Source organism: Balaenoptera borealis (genome assembly GCF_965194805.1).
Source record: "Balaenoptera borealis genome assembly, chromosome: 10".
In the NCBI taxonomy this organism is placed as follows: domain Eukaryota; kingdom Metazoa; phylum Chordata; class Mammalia; order Artiodactyla; family Balaenopteridae; genus Balaenoptera; species Balaenoptera borealis.
The window spans coordinates 3,308,176-3,328,375 of record NC_138874.1 but is presented as its reverse complement, the minus strand read 5'-3'; the positions used below and the strand labels follow the sequence as shown (position 1 = coordinate 3,328,375).

At 37.9% G+C, this 20,200-nt stretch overlaps 1 protein-coding gene across 8 annotated transcripts in view; it reads right to left on the bottom strand.

Moving 5' to 3' along the window:
* Positions 1 to 20,200, bottom strand: part of ANK3 (ankyrin 3) — a 562,075-nt gene that overhangs the window by 322,425 nt on the left and 219,450 nt on the right. Inside the window, exon 1 of one of the 8 annotated variants that reach the window (XM_082407427.1) lies at positions 15,162 to 15,306. The exons of the other annotated variants lie outside the window; for them this stretch is intronic. Coding sequence (XP_082263553.1) covers positions 15,162 to 15,257 — 96 coding nt within the window. The 5' untranslated portion in view covers positions 15,258 to 15,306. Of the gene's footprint in view, positions 1 to 15,161; positions 15,307 to 20,200 lie in introns of those variants that run through there. 8 annotated transcript variants of the gene reach the window in all.

Below are 20,200 nucleotides of genomic sequence, written 5' to 3'. Positions count from 1 at the left end.
TATGTCATGGTCAGGAATTTTACTTGACAAAGGGGAGCTGCTGACTCTAAGTGGGAAATACCATGTTCAGGTATGACTTTAGGAAGTTGACTTAGCAGATGTGAAGAAGAAATTGCAAGGTGCAGTGGCAAGAGTGGACATGGAGAAATCGTTAAAAGATAATGTTCATGACCAGCAATAGCAAGAGCCCCAACTGAGGCAGTAGAAACACAGAAAGGAGAAGGATAACAGACCAAGAAAAAAAGAAGGAAGAAGAATCAACAGAATTTGGTTACTGACTGGTTGAGTGGTCCAAGAGGATGCCCGGGGTTTTAGTTGAAAGGACTTGACAAGCTGGGAGTAGAGGAGTTGGGCTTTTTAGGTCAAGATAATAAGCTCAATTTTGGATCATCTTGAATTTGGGACTTTGTTGGCAATCCCAATTTGAGTTTTCCAGGAAGAAACTGAATGCATAGATGTGAAATTCGAAAAGATTTTGCATTGAATGTATTGACATGGGAACTGTCATCACACGTAAGGTGGTAGTTAGGCCATGGGAGTGGATCAAACTACAGAGAGAGGATGCAGTAAGAATGGAAGAGGTTCCCAAACACAATCCTAGAGCATATCACATTTTAAAGTTGGCAAAGTGGCCGAAGGCCGCCCTCCCTCACTCCCCCATTTGATTATCCTAATGGATTTTGGACATTCTGATCAGCTACGTCCCTGTTGCCCTGACTGAGGAAGCAGAACAGATAAAAACTAGGCGTACAATTTGAAACCGTAAGGGCTGGTCTGCACATTAGAGAGAGTGAGAAATTATCCAAAGGTCAGTCAGAATTCAGGACAGAAGCCTTCCTCTGCTCTGCGGAACCCAACGTGCTGAGATTCTCCAGCTGTGAGGACTAACCTGGGGCCGCGGATGGTCCCCTGTGAAGTCGACTACTGCAGCATCTTCGTCTGCATCTCCCTCCGCTCAGCACGGCATCAATTAGCACAGAAACGTGTTGTCTGGATTGAACTGAAATGTCGTTGGAGCTGCTTTGGAAATATCTCCCCCATTCTTTGCAGTGTCCAGAGTTCAGGCGATTGCCTTTTCCTTTGGATTGGGTGGAATTGCGAACCGACATGTTTCTATGTTCACTGGTTATTTATAAGCTGAAATGTAATTCATTCAACAAATGTTTACTGAGTGCTTGTTCTATACCAGGCTCTGCTCCAGGCACTTGGGATTCATCAGAGAACAAACCAGACAGCTCCTTTGGGTCTTATATTCAGTGTAACAAGAATCTGCAATGTTAGTTACAAACATAAAAAATAAATAAATAAATAAAAACAAAGTTGGCAGAGAAAGAGAACAGTGGCCACTTTGCCCAACATCCATTCTACCTTACCAGAAATGATCGGAACACATCAATCACGATCATTCAATTTCCCCTGCTAGTAACTAGGATGGACATGGGCCCAGTTAAGGCCAGAGAGAAGTATGGCGGGAGACTTATGGAAATTTTTCCTTTGTTTTAGGAGAGGAAAGAACCTGACCTCTAATGAAACTGCTGGATTAATTTATCAACCAGATCTGAAGTCTGTCCCACTTCTGGACTTTCAACCATGTGAGAAAATAACTCTTTTTAATGTGTGAGCCAGACTGAGTCAGAGGTTCAGAAGACACACTGACTGATGAAAGGTATCCATGCTGGACATGGAAGGGGACCATCAGACTGGAAATAGGAAGACAGTGCTATTAACAAAACAAAGAGGAAAAAAATTTCAAGATGAAAAGTGTAAGAGATATACTACCTGATACATGAGTCATGTGTACATATATATACGTAAAAAAATATTTATACTGATATGTATTTCTATATACCTCAACATAGGCACTTTCTCTTTTTCTTGATCATTGTATTTAAAAGTGCATGATTAAGAATAATAAAAATACTGTTTACCTGTTCTCTCTCCAAAGACTATCCTGATGTCTGGCATAATTTCTGCAGTAAATACATGTTTGTAGGATGAATAAAAACTGGTACCAGTAAGGTAAAGTGTTCAATTTTAGGCTTTCCTTTAAAAATTTGATTGATCAGTTTTATTTTCTGATTAGTTACTACGAAAGATGGTTTCTCAATTACATTTAATAAATACACACTTTAAAATGTAGGACAGGGGGCTTCCCTGGTGGCGCAGTGGTTGAGAGTCTGCCTGCTAGTGCAGGGGACACGGGTTCGAGCCCTGCTCTGGGAAGATCCCACATGCCGCGGAGCAACTAGGCCCGTGAGCCACAACTACTGAGCCTGCACGTCTGGAGCCTGTGCTCCGCAATGGGAGAGGCCGTGATAGTGAGAGGCCCGCGCAATGCGATGAAGAGTGGCCCCCACTTGCCGCAACTAGAGAAAGCCCTCGCACAGAAACGAAGACCCAACACAGCCATAAACAAATAAATAAATAAATAATTTTTTTTAAAAATGTAGGACAAATTTATGTCATGATTTGATGTTTTTAAGTACTACTACTTAAATTATATACAACATAGAATTGATGGCAGATGGATACAGATATAGATAATACCTAAGGCAAACTGACTTTATTATTCTAAAACATCACCACAGAATCAGATGAATTCTATAGGGGTTAGCAAAGACATTTCCAAACGTAGATAACTCTACCTTTAAAAGAAACTGAGAAATCTAACAATGCCTTCTCCAAAAGTTCAGATTAATAGCAGAAGGCGGAAATAAACCTGTAAACCCCCATTCTTTTGTAAAAGAGAGAGACCACTATCTCCTACAATATCCACACAGTAGCAAAATGTTCAGATCAACAGCAAGTTGCAATTGTCTTATATAGACAGGGCAATTTTAAGCAGCTCCATCCAAAGCTTTATAAAGCAATAGTGACACTTCAAGGTCAATATCCTATAAAACTATACTAAGACCCCTCAAGGTAAGACTTATGTCAGGGTTGTAGAACCTCACTACTGAAAGAGTGGTCCATAGACCAGCACCATTGGCATCACCGGGGAGTGTGCTGAAAAGCAGATTCCTGGGCTCCACCCAGACATACCAAATCAGAATCTGCATGACGATGGTCCCGAAATGCTTGGAAGACATATCACAGTTTGAGAACCATGCTTCTAAGAGTATTCACCATTTGACCTCTTGCTTAAGTTCTCACTGAAATAATACAGAACCCATGACTCATGACAGCTAGTCTCCATTTGAGTGCAGTGCTCAACTGTTCATTGTGCACAAGGGCTCCAGCAAAAAGCAAAGGGCAACAGTCTGACTCAAGACCAAACAATGACATGACAGCTGCCTTTTTATGAAGTACTGTGAAAAGCACTGGAGGTAATTATTAATACTTAGAGGAAATTTCTGTAATCTTATCGCAAATTCCAGAATAAAGGGTAGAAGGAAGAGAAGAAAAAAAAAATAAATTTGCAATTATATAATTATAACATGAAGTGGGGCAAAGAATTAAAAGACAGCAAGCCTCAAGCAGAGAGGCAACCGTTAGTTATGAATTCTTTAGGAGACTCCAGAGGCTTGTCTTTAATAATTAACTCGTCTTTGCAAATCCCTATTCCAAAAGGCATTTAATAGGTGTTCTTATAGCTGATGTAATCTGAATTAAGGACAGATCCCTGGTGTGTGCGTGTTTCATTTTTCTTTTTCTTTTCTTGGGCCCCCCTTCTGTCCCCAGATTTCAAGAATAACAAAACTGCTTGCTCCTAATTTATATGACCAGGGTGGGCATGGTGACTGGCACATAAAGGAGCTCAATATTGAATGAATGAATGAATGCATGCATGCACACAAAAATGAGTCTTTGCTTCTCCTGATGAATGATTTAGTATTTGGAGAGGGACCAGTAGTGACACCACAAAGGTTCAACACGGAACCATGGAACTCTTACTGCTGTCCTCTCCAGTCTCCAGTCATCTACTGAACCCAAGAGCTGAGTAACTCAATACCAAGTAGTGCTTACAATTCAAACAAGTACTGGGACGTTAAGAAACATTTCCTTTTGCTTCTCCATGTGTTAAACCAACTCTCCACAGACGCTATTATATTTCTAATGGCAGAATCATGAATGAAACCCTTTTCCGATGCTTTGAGCAATTTGGTTGCTACCAAGTAACTGAAGATAAACTCCAACAAACCGTTGTTAAAGCAAGCAAGGCAAAATTAGTTGTTATTCTGCTATCTTTTTTTAATTAATTAATTAATTTAGTTAGTTAGTTAGTTATTTTTGGCTGTGTTGGGTCTTTGTTACTGCGTGCGGGCTTTCTCTAGTTGCGGCAAGTGGGAGCTACTCTTCCTTGCACAGTGCGCGGGCTTCTCATTGCGGTGGATTCTTCTTTGTTGTGGAGCACAGGCTCTAGGCATGCAGGCTTCAGCAGTTGTGGCACGTGGGCTCAGGAGTTGTGGCTCGCAGTCTCTGGAGCGCAGGCTCAGTAGTTGTGGTGCACGGGCTTAGCTGCACTGAGGCATGTGGGATCTTCCTGGACCGGGGCTCGAACCTATGTCCCCTGCATTGGCGGGTGGATTCTTAACCACTGCACCACCAGGGAAGTCCCTGCTATTTCTTCACAATTATTATTTCTTCATAATTAGAAACCTGCATAGCATTCTATCTCTGGGGAAACAATCTCTCACTTTTCTCCAAAATGACTTCAAGGAAACCTTCCACATAAACATTAGCTTTCCTTTTTATTATTACGGCTCAATTTATTCAACTTTAATTACTCTACAGGTGAGAGAACCTTCCTTCCAAGATAAGAAAAACATTGAACTTCTATTCGGTATTCCTTGCACAATCTTTCGAGACCAAAAGACAAAAAAAAAGATCATCCTAACTTGCAAAGGAGAAAAACACAAGGTAGGTAAAGCTGAAGTGCTTGGCTGGGAGGGGGTTGAGAAGCAGATGGAGGGACAGGGGCTGAGTCTTTTTTTTCTCACCCATTGGTACCACATCTTTTCCTCTTCCTAATTCACCAACATTTAGACAGACTACCACCCATGTTCAGTTCTCCCCGAGAAAGGACTTGTCGCAAGAAGAATTTGTTTCTATTTTTGAATACAAAACAGGCTTTGAAAAAAAAATGGCCCAAGTGGTTTGTAATCAATGTGCACCTGAGATCAACCCTCTCAATGGCATCCTCAGAGATTATGGCTGTCCTGGTACTTACTCAGGTACACTTAAAAATACTCAAATTGCAAAAGTCAACAATAGATGACATACACACTGAAGTCCTAGGAAGCCAGGTGTGCAGATTGTGCTCTGAGTTTGTGATACAAGTAAGCACAAAAATGGAGAAAGCAAAATCCTACAACGGAACTCAATGTATACATGATGATTAAGCTTTTGTTCTTATTTCATTTTGGTATTGCTATACATGGCTCTCTAGGAGCTCATAAAGAACAGTGAGATTTTGCTTGGGATTTTGTGTGATAATATTCACCTACCAAAAAGTTTCAGTTGATTAGTACTGCAGCCACCTATTTTAAATCAGATGCTCAGGTCCCCTTCACAGCTTTAACAAACTACCTAAGTGATTCTCAGGCACACAGTTGGAAAAGCATTGTCCTAAATAATAATATAGGGATTAAGATGTACCATGCAAAGCACAGAAAATTCAGCAAGATAAAACATGGTTGCTACAAATCAATACAATTTCACTCCTCTATCTCAGACAATAGAAATTCCAGCATCTCTCAGTAAAAGAAAATATTTTTAGAGGTTTATCTGCGTTAGAGTCTTCCCCTTGTGGGAGCATCCATTATCATCGTCAGATTCCTGACAATCCACCCACAACCTCTACCTCCAAAGTTGCTTCTCATCTCTTTTTTCTTCCAGTTTTTCCCTAAGCCTCTCATTTCCACCTCTACTCTTAAGACCTTTTTCTCCCTTCTTTCTCCTTCAACTATAGGCAGTGGTTCACCTTCCATGTGGGATTACAATAATTGCTCTTCACACACTCCTGAGGTCCAAGAGAATTTCATAAGGAAGCAAACTTTCATTTGTGAAACACTGTTTCTTCATAATGCGTAGTTCTTTAAATATATTGAATCTGCGTGTATTACTGTTTAGACATAGTCTTTTGGAAGAAAACTGCAAATTTGAAGTTAGCCTATTTTTACGATTACTTTTACAATAATACGTTTTGCAATGCATGCATTAACTCTTTTTGTTTTTTTGGCCATGCCATGAGGCATGCAGGATCTTAGTTCACCAACCAAAGATCGAATCTGCGCCCCCCGCAGCAGAAGCACGGAGCCTTAACCACTGGACCGCCAGGGAAGTCCTGCATTAGCTCTTTTACTGAACATTATATGCCATTCCATCATCATTAACTGACTTGCCTGATTTTGCTAGGTAGACTGCCATGCAAAGAACTAGATATTATTGTATGTTATTAAAAATACCAAATTTCAATGTGGCCAATTACAAATATATTTGTAAAAAGATCAACACAGCCATGTTAAGGATAAAGATATTAGAATTACTTCACACTAACCCAATGAAAATGATTGATTTCAAAGAATACATGCTTGTCCTATCAAGTGATTGATTAAAACAATCTAGGCCCATCATCTTCTTAATCACAGTCTGGTAAAGTGGCATCTCTTTTAACCACTGTGCCCCTTATGTTGTCGTAGTCAAGGTCCCTGTGATATTGTCCTCAAGATGCTTCAGGGGAGAAAAGACAAATGAAGACGTGTTCCTGCCCTCACAGGGTCTAGCAGCCTAGATATGTTCATGAAGATTAATTAGCATCCTGGATACTTGACAAAAATATACAGTCTCTCTTGCAAAGGTCATGTATAAAAAGCCATACCAGTCATTTCTGAAAGTTCACAGGTATCTTACTTATAATATGCCATGCCAAAAAGAAATTTAGATAGGTCCTATTCAGCAGCATTTGGGCATCTCTTAGGAATAATCATTCTTCTATAAAATGTATGATTTATACTATTAGTTATATACACAATATATTTTTTCATAAATAGTCAAAAGGAAGACTAAAAAGCTCAACTCTTTTGAAAACTATCAACAATTCATGAGACATCATGAAATCTCATAATCAAGGACTGAAACAAACATCCAAACATCAATTTGGTTTGACCTTTCCTGTCCAAATTAAAATGTGAGAGATGTGGGAGGAAAACACCGCCTTAATAAAGTCTACTTAAAACAAAATGTTCTCCTAACGCTAGTACGTCTTCCCCTCCTGTGCTCAGCTCTGCGGTGTGTAAGCCTGGCCTGCAGAGGAGCTGGGCCCTGGGAGTAACAGAACGCTCCTTTTCTGAGGGACTAGTTCCAAGACAGCAAAAAGGAGAGCTGGACCAAGTTTAGTGAGATGCTTTAAGCTTATTTTAATTTACTGTCTTACTAAAAAATATCTCCAACACATGCAACATAGAGAGAACTGTATAATTAAGCACCATGTCCCCATGACTTAGCTTCACTGATTATCAACGTAAGGACAGTCTTGTTCCAGCCAGGATTCCCACAATCCCTTCCACCCTCATACCTACCGACTTTAAAGAATACAGAAACATCTAGGTTAACTAAATGCTATCCACTATAAAACAATCATGGCACATCAAAAATCAGAGAGCTTGACTCAATTAGCTGAGTTGCTGCAGCATCTGTTACTTTCTTAAATTGAAATATAATTGACATATAACCTTGTAGTAGTTTCAGGTGTACAACATCATGATTCCATATTTGTATATATGGTTGTATACATTATTGACCAGAAAAAGCTACCATCTTGGTTTGGTTTACTTACTAATAATATAGCATTACAGATATGGGTGGATCTTGCTTCCCTAGGTGGTATGATTGGAATAGTTCCAAAAAGAATGATCCTTGATCCCAATCATTTCTGCCTGCACGCCTATCCTCCAAATCTGTCTTCTTAGCTAAATTTTCACCACGAGAGTTACTCATCTGAGTTTTGTAAACTGCACTTTGGGAAGGGGTAACACATGGAGCACCCGCCAGTCAAGCATACCCCGCCTCAAATTAGTCTCTTGGTTTTTATTGGAGACACCTAGCTATGGATGATGAAGAAACAGGAGTTTCAATTTGTAGAGGGAATTGGGAATATATCTGAAACACAGATAACATGAGGATACCAGATACCCTGTGTGTGTGTATGCACACACACACACACACACACACACACACACACACACACACACACACAGCGGGGGGAGATAAGTTTCCGAAAGCTATTGAACTGCTTACCAATTCTCAGGTCCTACCCTAACAGTAAGTGCAGGCACTCTAAAACAGCATTAAAAACAGTACGGTTTTGAGACAAAGGACCCTAGAGCAGCAATCCTCCATCTGTGGTAAGAGGATTACCAGCAGAGTAGCAAGTGGAATAATGTTCTAAATAGACTCCTGAGCCCTGCCCCGTATCCACTCAATCAGAATCACTACCAGTGAGATCTCAGAAGCTGCATTTTATAACGAGTACCTCAGGTGATTCCTACAGCACCAAAGTTTGAGGATCATTGCTCTAGAGGGTTCTAACAACTTTCCTTGAAGGACTAAAGTTCTCACCTTGAGATCTCTGTTACAGACATACATAATATAGCACTTCTCAATTAGATGATTGTGGTAACTTTACCCATTTATTAAACAAATATTACTGTTTGAAAATACTATCTTGAGAGATGCAAATAAACCATATAAATATTCTGCCTTCCAGGACTTTAGAGTCTCAACTTAACTATGTAATCATTACATTGGGTCATTTAAAAGTAGGAAAAGAAAAAAGGACATCATCAAAAAACAAAGTGGCTTCTCTATCCAGAAGTATTCGTTACTAATAAGGGAACTTGCAAGCCCAAATCAATATGTTTGTAAGAGCCTCTGACTTTAGGTAAGCCAAGGAGGAAGTGGGTGGATAGGACAGCGCCTGAGAGCAGACAGGAGGTCCGGGGAGAGGGCAGAGTTAATGTATTCAACACTGAGGACTCGTTCTAATCTGCATCCTAGTCGAATGCAAACTACATTACAGGGAACTCAGTTTCTTTCCATATTACAAACCATAGTGCTGCCAAAGGAGATTACATTTCTTCATATAAGAGGGAATGTTCAGAAATGAAAAGTAGTCTTTTAAAAAAAAAAAAGACACATTTCAAATGTTCTCTTAAATGACTACAGAATATCTTCAACTCAACTGAAATAACAAAATGCTTTATCTAGGAATTTTGACTAGAACATGAGGGATTACTACAAGCAACTATATGCCAATAAAATGGACAACCTGGAAGAAATGGACTAACTCTTAGAAAAGCACAACCTTCTGAGACTGAACCAGGAAGAAATAGAAAATATAAACAGACCAATCACAAGCACTGAAATTGAGACTATGATTAAAAATCTTCCAACAAACAAAAGTCCAGGACCAGATGGCTTCACAGGCGAATTCTATCAAACATTTAGAGAAGAACTAACACCTATCCTTCTCAAACTCTTCCAAAATATAGCAGAGGGAGGAACACTCCCAAACTCATTCTATGAGGCCACCATCACCCTGATATCAAATCCAGATAAAGATGTCACAAAGAAAGAAAACTACAGGCCAGTATCATTGATGAACATATATGCAAAAATCCTCAACAAAATACTAGCAAACAGAATCCAACAGCACATTAAAAGGATCATACACCATGATCAAGTGGGGTTTACCCCAGGAATGCAAGGATTCTTCAATATATGCAAATCAATCACTGTGATACACCATATTAACAAACTGAAGGATAAAAACCATATGATAATCTCAATAGATGCAAAAAAAGCTTTTGACAAAATTCAACCACCATTTATGATAAAAACTCTCCAGAAAGTAGGCACAGAGGGAACCTACCTCAAGATAATAAAGGCCATATATGACAAACCCACAGCCAACATCGTTCTCAAGGGTGAAAAAGTGAAACCATTTCCACTAAGATCAGAACAAGACAAGGTTGCCCACTCGCAGTGCTATTATTCAACACAGTTTGGGAAGTTTTAGCCACAGCAATCAGAGAAGAAAAAGAAATAAAAGGAATTCAAATTAGAAAAGAAGAAGTAAAGCTGTCACTGTTTGCAGATGACATGATACTATACAGAGATAATCCTAAAGATGCTACCAGAAGCCTACTAGAGCTAATCAATGAATTTGGTAGAGTAGCAGGATACAAAATTAATGCACAGAAATCTCTTGCATTCCTATATACTAATGATGAGAAATCTGAAAGAGAAATTAAGGAAACACTCCCATTTACCACTGCAACAAAAAGAATAAAATACCTAGGAATAAACCTACCTAAGGAGACAAAAGACCTGTATGCAGAAAACTATAAGACACTGATGAAAGAAATTAAACATAATACAAACAGATGGAGAGATATACCATGTTCTTGGATTGGAAGAATCAACACTGTGAAAATGACTATACTACCCAAAGCAATCTACAGATTCAATGTAATCCCTATCAAACTACCACTGGCATTTTTCACAGAACTAGAACAAAAAATTTCACAATTTGTATGGAAACACATAAGACCTCAAATAGCCAAAGCAATCTTAAGATAAATGGAGCTGGAGGAATCAGACTCCTGGACTGCAGACTATACTACAAAGCTACAGTAATCAAGACAGTATGGTACTGGCACAGAAACAGAAATATAGATCAATGGAACAGGATAGAAAGCCCAGAGATAAACCCACGCACATATGGTCACCTTATCTTTGATAAAGGAGGCAAGAATATACAATGGAGAAAAGACAGCCTCTTCCATAAGTGGTCCTGGGAAAACTGGACAGCTACATGTAAAAGAATGAAAGTAGAACACTTCCTAACACCATACACAAAAATAAACTCAAAATGGAGTAAAGACCTAAATGTAAGGCCAGACACTATAAAACTCTTGGAGGAAAACATAGGCAGAACACTCTGACATTAATCACAGCAAGAGCCTTTTTGAACCACCTCCTAGAGAAATGGAAATAGAAACAAAAATAAACAAATGGGACCTAATGAAACTTAAAAGCTTTTGCCCAGCAAAGGAAACCATAAACAAGATGAAAAGACAACCCTCAGAATGGGAGAAAATATTTGCAAATGAAGCAATTGACAAAGGATTAATCTCCAAAATATGCAAGCAGCTCAATATCAAAAAAACAAACAACCCAATCCAAAAATGGGCAGAAGACCTAAATAGACATTTCTCCAAAGAAGATATACAGATTGCCAACAAACACATGAAAAGATGCTCAGCATCACTAATCATTAGAGAAATGCAAATCAAAACTACAATGAGGTATCACCTCACACCGGTCAGAATGGCCATCATCAAAAAATCTACAAACAATAAAAGCTGGAGAGGGTGTGGAGAAAAGGGAACCCTCTTGCACTGTTGATAGAAACGTAAATTGATACAGCTACTATGGAGAACAGTATGGAGGTTCCTTAAAAAACTAAAAATAGAACTACCATACGATCCAGCAATCCCACTACTGGGCATATACCCTGAGAAAATCATAATTCAAAAAGAATCATGTACCACAATGTTCATTGCAGCTCCATTTACAATAGCCAGGACATGGAAGCAACTTAAATGTCCACTGACAGAGGAATGGATAAAGAAGATGTGGCACATATATACAGTGGAATATTACTCAGCCACGAAAAGAAATGAAATTGAGTTATTTGTAGTGAGGTGGATGGAACTAGAGTCTGTCATACAGAGTGAAGTAAGTCAGAAAGAGAAAAACAAATACTGTATGTTAACACATATATATGGAATCTGCAAAAAAAAAAAAACATGGTTCTGATGAACCTAGGGGCAGGACAGGAATAAAGATGCAGACGTAGATAACGGACTTGAGGACACGGGGAGTGGGAAGGGTAAGCTGGAACAAAGTGAGAGAGTAGCAGTGACATATAAACACAACCAAATGTTAACTAGTTATCTAGTGGGAAGCAACTACATAGCACAAGGAGATCAGCTCAGTGCTTTGTGACCACCTAGAGGGATGGGATAGGGAGGGTGGGAGGGAGATGCAAGAGGGAGGGGATATGGGGATAAATGTATACATATAGCTGATACACTTTGCTATACAGCAGAAACTAACAACATTGTAAAGCAATTACACTCCAATAAAAATGTTTTTAAAAAAAATGCCTGACCTTTGAAAATAAGAGGTAGATATATAAAATATGTTTTTGAAAGAGCTGACATTTTACCTACAGACTAAGAAAATTAATTTTTATTAAGTTTGTTCAATGTTAATTTCTTCTTGTTTTGTCCACTAAGATTTTCCATTCGTTTGTCATTAATATTTAACTCATGAGAACTAACTATTGCTCAAATTAAGCATTAGCTATTCCTCTTGGAAAGTTACAAGGAAAATACAACTGAAATTCTTCCTTGTCACTATTGTGAGTTAAGCCTTATATTTACTGACATTTCTAAACTTACTGGTAGCTATTTGATGTGTAATATGTACAGTTACTTATGATGCAAAATCTATCAGAGGCAGGGTCCAGAGGTACAGTTGAAGTGGGAAGAAAATTAGGACACGCCAACCGATTCACAATCTTCCAATTTTTTGGGGTGGTTGGGGGCAACGTTTCTAGTATCTATACAGGAAAACTCTGAAATAAGTTAAAGGAGTCAGAAAAAAATCTTTTGATTTTATAGAAATTCAACTGCATGTTGTCCAACAACAAAAAATATTATCATCCCAAACAGATCAAGTAACCTATCACGGTTCACACAGTGAAAAGGTGAGTTTCACTGCGTGAGTTAAGTTCAGACTTGTCTAGCCAGCCCTCAAAAACACCGTGCTTCTACAGCCACCTGGATCACGTTTCCTCTTGCAGTTAAGTAACTATTCATATTCATAGTAACCCCCTCAAATCCATTTCCTCAGAAGAGCACAGCAGAGCAGAAAAGGGACTGGGTGATTACCGCATGTTTTCATATGTCAACAATGAAACTCATAAGAATGCTCCGGGACATAGAAAAATACGCAAATACAACTATTTCTTTCCCCATCCAATGGCATTATTTTAATAAAAGAAGGCACTGTCCTGCAATAAAAGCCACCAAAATGATTCAGCTCCTGTAAGGAAGGCAGCTTGGTTGCCATCAGGACCATTTAAGGACTGTGCAAATGACACACATTGCAAATAAAAATCACTCAGTTCCAGAGAGGCTCTGGAAAGCTCACCCAAGATTAACAACTTGGGCTCTTTGTGAACTTCTTTTAAAGAGAAAGACATGGCTGGGGCATCTTCTAGGACTTAACGAGATGATATGGTATAAACCATATGCTCCAAACGTAAAACACAATTCAGTATTTTAAGTGATATTTAAGCTTCTCAGAAGGTTCTAAAGAACCCTCATTTCCCCAAGATCCAAGGCTCTGGATTTCAGCAATTCAGTGATGCAGACCTGACTGCTTCTAATCAGAATTGAAAACTCGTGTGCCTAGGAGTTCCCCAGTGAAATCCGTGATATTAGGAAGTGATAATATGATGTTTATTGGGTCAAATCACAATGTTGACTGAGTTTTCATTTCTGATGAATAAACCAGTAATAAGACTTACAACATACAAGATTTAAGAATCCAGAAGATCAACTAAAGGTTTCACAGGTCTGAAATTCATGTCCAATGCTCTGAAGGCCTCATTTTGAAAGTTCAATTTTTATGTCCTTTTTTAAAGGATGTTTACCATTAGCAGTCAAAGCAGTCACGTTGCAAATAAATTAGTGAGTATAACATTCATTTATAAATCATAGCTCCCCTATTTGTGAAATGTGAATGATAACACTTCACTGAAGAACATGACCACCATTATAAAATGAGATTTATACACACATCCATCCAGCATTTAGAAATTGGCTGTTTGAAAGTGTCAGGTGTACAAAACTTGTTGCTTTGAGAGAGAATTTTGTTTTCTATTAAAATAATCATCCCCCAAAGATTAAAGTGTCATAGTAGCATAACAATTAAGAGTTAAAAGAATCACTCTCAAATATATAGCATCTAAACATATTCTTAGAAAAAAGTCAAGTTGAAATAGGTGAGCATTTGGAATACTCATAACATTGAGCCTCTATAGAGTAAAATTTCTAAAGGTAATGACAATATTTCTATTCATTTATTCCAGATGATGCTACAACAAGAAGCCAATGAATCCAGATATTTTCAAAGTATGTCAACCTGAAAACACACTAATGCATACTTCAAAAAAACACTTTAATGCAATATGTTTTCCAATAATAAATGAAAAGAACGACAAAAAACCCACCAAGTATTTATATTTAAATATAACATTTCTGGATCTAATTTTTAACCAGAGTGAAAAATTCATCATCATCATTCTCAACAAAAAGAAATGGCCAGCTAGTAAACTGAATTCCCAATTTCAAACAAAAGGCAAAAATGTCACCATACTTTTAATTCCAAGGGAATTGACAATGGAAATATATAAAGGATTTAGCTCTAACAGTCCTGTAATATTAAAAAGCTACTTAATACTTTTAAAAGTTTTTAATGACAGTACATCCTTTCAATAGTGAATTGAATAGGAATTCACATTCCTGTTTAGCTTAAAATGCTTTAAAATTCCCTTGTAAATATAGATCTAGTATTTGAACAGTATAGTAAATACAGCCCTCAAATATTTAAAAAGGAAACTCCAATTATACTTCTTTGATTTAGAACTGTGAATTAAAAAAAAAACGATCTAATAATACTCTAGACTTTAGGCAACTACTAATTTAGAATTGTTTTACTTCGGGTGGGCTCTTTCAACCTAGAATTTCTTTTCTCTGAGCTACAAAAACCATTTCGTGGACGATTACATCACTGTAGTATCACGATATACATTTCATTCCAAACCAGCCAGATGTGAAATACATCGCACTGTGACACAGATATACTTAAAACACCAACAATGCCAAATGATTTCAGGCTTTTGGTAGAAACTCTCCTCCACAAAAGCATATCCAACAGGCCTGAAAGTGAATCTCCTTTTTTTAGCCATGCCAGCTAGAGATGCTTACTAAACCAATAAAGCCACTTTTGCCGGGAGGAGGGGGAAAGGAGTGGGGCTGCCCACCTCGGTACCATCAGGTAGGGTTAAAATAGAAAACACTTACCATCTCCCTTAGAACAGACACTTCGATAGTATCCACAGTACCTGCATATTTCTTTTTAACTGCCTTGTTGAGTTTTAGTCCGTAAAATGGCAACATGAGTAAAGGCCAGACGGCAAGTATAAGGAGCAGTGCCCAAAGCCATGTTCACTTACCTGCAAAAGGAAAAGCAAAAGGGTTAAAACTCTCTAATCATGAAGGCACAATTATCTCTTCACATCTCTACTAATTAGCTTTGATGTAAAGCAGATTATGTGATAAAGGAAAAGACAAATATAACCTCAGGGCCTTTAATAACACCATTTGGAAACAGAAGTTCCCTTCCCCCACCCATAAATTGTGAATTCTTTAACAGGTACAAGTTAATTGGATACAGAAGCAGAGTCACTATTTCCTTTACGATGAGTTGATAAACAATTCTTCTACAGTGTGTTAGAAAGATGTGCCAATAGAACAGGAGATAGAAATCTTAGATTCTATGCAACAAAAAGATCTTGAGGGTGTTTCCCTAAGAGGTATCTAATGATTGTCAGTAGATCAGTTGCAGTTTTTTCTTTATAGGATAAAATGGTGCTAGTTATTGCTCAGACTTTGCCAATGATATCCGAGGCAACTCACAGTTAAAAGAGCCATAAATAGAACAGCAAACACCATCACTGTTTGCTATCGCAAAGAATTTTGCCCTTATACATTTAAGAATGCGTGTTTTAGCATGAATATTCCTCTTTGTCTCAAAGCATAGGAAATACCCAAACACTGATGCCCCAGGGACATAGAAATAGCAAAAAAAAAAAAAAAAAATTAATGTAAACTGAACCATATCTAGATCTACCTAAAATTATAGTAATAGCTTATGAGTTCTTCTCATGTGCCAAGTACCAAAGCATCTTATATGTATAAACTATTTTTTTAAACAATTATTTGAGGCAAGAACTAGTATTGTTCTCATTTTCTATCAATCAAGAAGAAACAGAAATTAAGAAACTTGCTTGGAGCCACATGGCCAGGAGTGACAAAGCTAGAATAAAGATACATTTTTATTATCAACTTCAATTTCACGGACTCCCAAGTCAAGACATCAAGTTCTTTCCCTCATGGGATTCATTTTGACATGTTACTGAAAGATTGAAGAAGAGCCTCTAATTGTGCAGTTCAAAAAACATCCCAATGACAATAATGTGGTTTTACAGCTGTTTTCTGTAAGATAGAGAACATCATTCCATTAAACTATTAACAATAAGTGCTTGATAGAAACAAAATGCTTCAGTGGATCAAAGTGTGCAAGTATCAAATCATTATTTGTCCTTAGACTGGTCTCACAAACGTTCCCTCAAGGATTATTCCTAGGATTAATACCTAGTATATAGATTATATAATATTATAAATATACTTAATAGAGCCTTTTATAGTCAACGGCGTCTTTCAATGCATCCCCTTCATGGAAGCTATGGGCTTACTCCACTGCAGTAGCTTTTCTCTAGCTAGTTTTAGAACCCTTTTTTGGAGCTATATTCAGACATATGAGTTCCACAAGACAGTGGTCTCATTACTTTATGGTAGTATTTATTTTTGACTGAAAACTTTATTACCTGGGGAGTGGTCCTTTACCTAGTATCAGATAACATTTTCAAAACTCAACTTCACCCTTATAAAACATTTGCCTTCATTAAGGTTATCACAGAGATAAATCAGCAGGTAGGTAGATAGATGATATATAGGTAGATGAATATAGCTGTAGACAGACGTCTATACATCAAGGTAAGTATCTCTTGAATATGCATAGCACATTCTAGAGCAAAGACTTTGAAGGGCAAAATATTCCTTTGAATGTTCTGACATGTGTGTGGGTTTTTTCCCTCTACTAACCACCTTCTCATTGAGGCCAGACATAGAATCTGATTCAGTTAATAGTCATTGATTACTAACATGTTCCAAGTACAATGGTAAGCATTTTCATATAGGTAAGCTCAACTTACTTCAGTAAATATCCTCTTAAGATAAAAGATTCCTATTTTACAGATAAGATAACAGATTTAGAAATGTAGCAATGAGGGGCCTAAGACCACAAGACATTCTTTGGACCAACTGCTTCCATCCAACTGCATGACTGACCATCTCCTCTTTATAAGGATAACGTGACATATGTGTCTGCTGAGCATTTTTCTTTAGAAGGAAGAAAATAACATTTATCAGGCCTCGTCACCTTCTTTCTTACATTTGTATTTTAGATCTCTCTCCCACACATGTTGACTGTTCTGGATTCTGGATACCACCTGAACCCTCTGGAGAGAAAATAAGCATGTATATTCATTTACAACCCGTTTTAATTCAGATATCAACACTGTCCAAACTTTTTCTTGTCTCTCCTCTCTTCTGCTCTGAATTTGTTAGCAAGAGAATGCTGGTCACTGAGAAATATGTCTGTGATGGGCACTTTGTTACTATGGCTCTAATTTTTAGTCGTTGGAGAATTACAGAGGGAATATGATAAGACAAGCAGTCAGACTAAAGAAAAGAAAGAGCAGCTCCGAAAGTCATTGTGTTTTGTGTGAATTCCACAAGATTCTAAAAGGTGATTGTTGTGGTAGGGGAATAACACCAATGGGAATTCCCTGGCGGTCCAGTGGTTAGGATTCCATACTTCCATACTTCCACTGCAGGGGACCTGGGTTCGATCCCTGGTCGGGGAACTAAGATCCTGCAAGCCTTGTGGCCCTGCCAAAAAAACCCCCAAAAAACAAAAAAACCACACCGATATATTCGTGCTTTGTCCTGCTAATAAAGTTCCACTCTGCAACTGCATAATAACAGCTATTAGCAGTGAGAGGTAAAATAAGTGCTTAAGGCACCTTACAGATTCTTTAATACAGGAGTCATTTTTATGCAAATAGCAATTCATGTCTCAGAATATTACTTTCAAAGCATTTGTAGATAATTGCACATGGCCTCCAGCTTCTTTTTAAGCACATTCATCCAGAGACGAAACCTCAACTCTTGTAGAATATTGAGATGATGAACCCAGTTACCAATCCCTGACTGCCCTCCTGCTTTTTATCTACCACTTTCAACGCTTTACACAAACATCAGTAGGATAGTGGTGAAGCATGTTTTTTTTTTTTTTTTCCAATGGTAGGGGACTTTGCAAGTTGAGTAGTATACAGAGTATTTTCCTTTCTAAAGAGGAATTCAAACATCCCTGGTAGTGACAGAATTTCTGAAACATTTATACATCTCAGCCACCAATGTCAACAAATCTTAGGTCCACTGAGTCAAAAACAGTCATCCTGGAGTAATCTACATTCTAGAAACATTAGCAGCCCTCCATATAGAGCACAGGGTGTCCAACTTCACTACAGATGACACCCAAGGAAATCGCCTTTCCTGGACACAGATACACGTCACTGGTTTCAGAGAATTTACCTTTTCCGTCCATCCATTAAAAAACAAGTACAACATGCAGACATCAATCTGGTCTTACTTATCCTGTGTAGAAACAGGTCATCTTAACCTCTCCAGAGACAGGGATGTAAAACAAGACAAAAACATAAAAACAGAATTGAATAGCGTCATTTTGCGTCAGGTGTCTTAATGCAGTGATTGAAAACCAACACTCACTCATATCTTGAACTCTTTTTGCCCCTGTATCAGGCAATGCTAATATTCCTTGTACTTTTTTTTTTTTTAACTAAAGAATTTTGAAAGGAAATATTCATCTAATTAGTGAAAAAACCCTACTGGTTTTAAATGTTAAAGTTACCACCAAGTGGGAAAGTGTCATGATATATACGCCAGGGGTTATTTTCACAGAGGAAATAGCAAAAAGATCTTTCCACAGGAGAAAAAAACTTAAGAAAAAAAAAATCAATTATTCATTGCAATGTAAGAGAAAGAATTTTGCTGTTGGCTTAGGAGGCTATCAATAATTTCCTGGCTTTAGATGTTCTTGGCTTCTTAATTTAACAGGAGGATGGTTCTTTCAAAGATTTCTGACAATCTGGAAAAATCGCTAAGGGAATAAAATTTTACATAACAATATTACTGACTGCTATGGTTTCGATGCAGAACAGAGAGAAACGACAGGCATAAGAAAACCCTACTTGGTTATTCCAAAAAAATAAACAAAGTTAAGACTGCAGAAACAGCTGGGAAAGAGTCATGGTAGTCTGAATTGGGGGAGATCCAGGGAATTCACCTAAGGTAAACTAAACATAGAAACAATAAGGAGGAACAATTTTTCATCATTTAAATGATTCATGCTTACTAATTTTCATTAATAACCTGCTCTTAGGAATTTTCTAATCATGAACAATTTTAATGCTAAAAACAATAGCTTTGTTTCAATTCTTGGGATAAGGAATGAAATCAACTGACAAAGAAACCTGAATTTGTTTCAAGAGGTACATATTTTTATTAGTGGTTTTCTCACTCAACTATGTGCCTGCCTCCTTCATGAAATTGTTAATAGTTAGAACAACTCATTTCTAGAATGTAAAACAGTACTTGCCCCACACGTTGTGCTCAGTGTCACTCGATAGATGAATGAGGACCCACCTAGGTGTGAGGTGCTCCAGTGGGCCCAAAGGTGGTAAGACATGGTCATTGCTCTCAAAACCCTGAAAACCTAGTTGGGGATATTTAAACATAAAAGGCCAACTACCGGTCAAGATTCTCCTTTGTACTTGGTTAACTATCCGTTCTGATATAAGTGCCATCATCTATGAAAGTTCACACCACGAAGAGACCACTCTGGATTGGCAGAGGGGATCAAGTGAGGCTTCCTTGAGGAAGTAAAACTCAAAGCAGGTGAAAACTAAAGGGGAATGAATCTTTGAAAGTTAAGGGATATTTGGCTAGAATAGGGGATAGTATTGAGTAGGGGGGGAAAAAGGTTTAAAATGAAATAGGGGTCCGAATTTGAGAGTCAAATGGCTTCAAATTGATAACATACCGATCTCCCACTAAATGTACTTTACTGTTTACCTTCTACATACTGTGAAAAATTAGAAACTCCATCTGTATAATATTCTTAAGGCACTGTATAG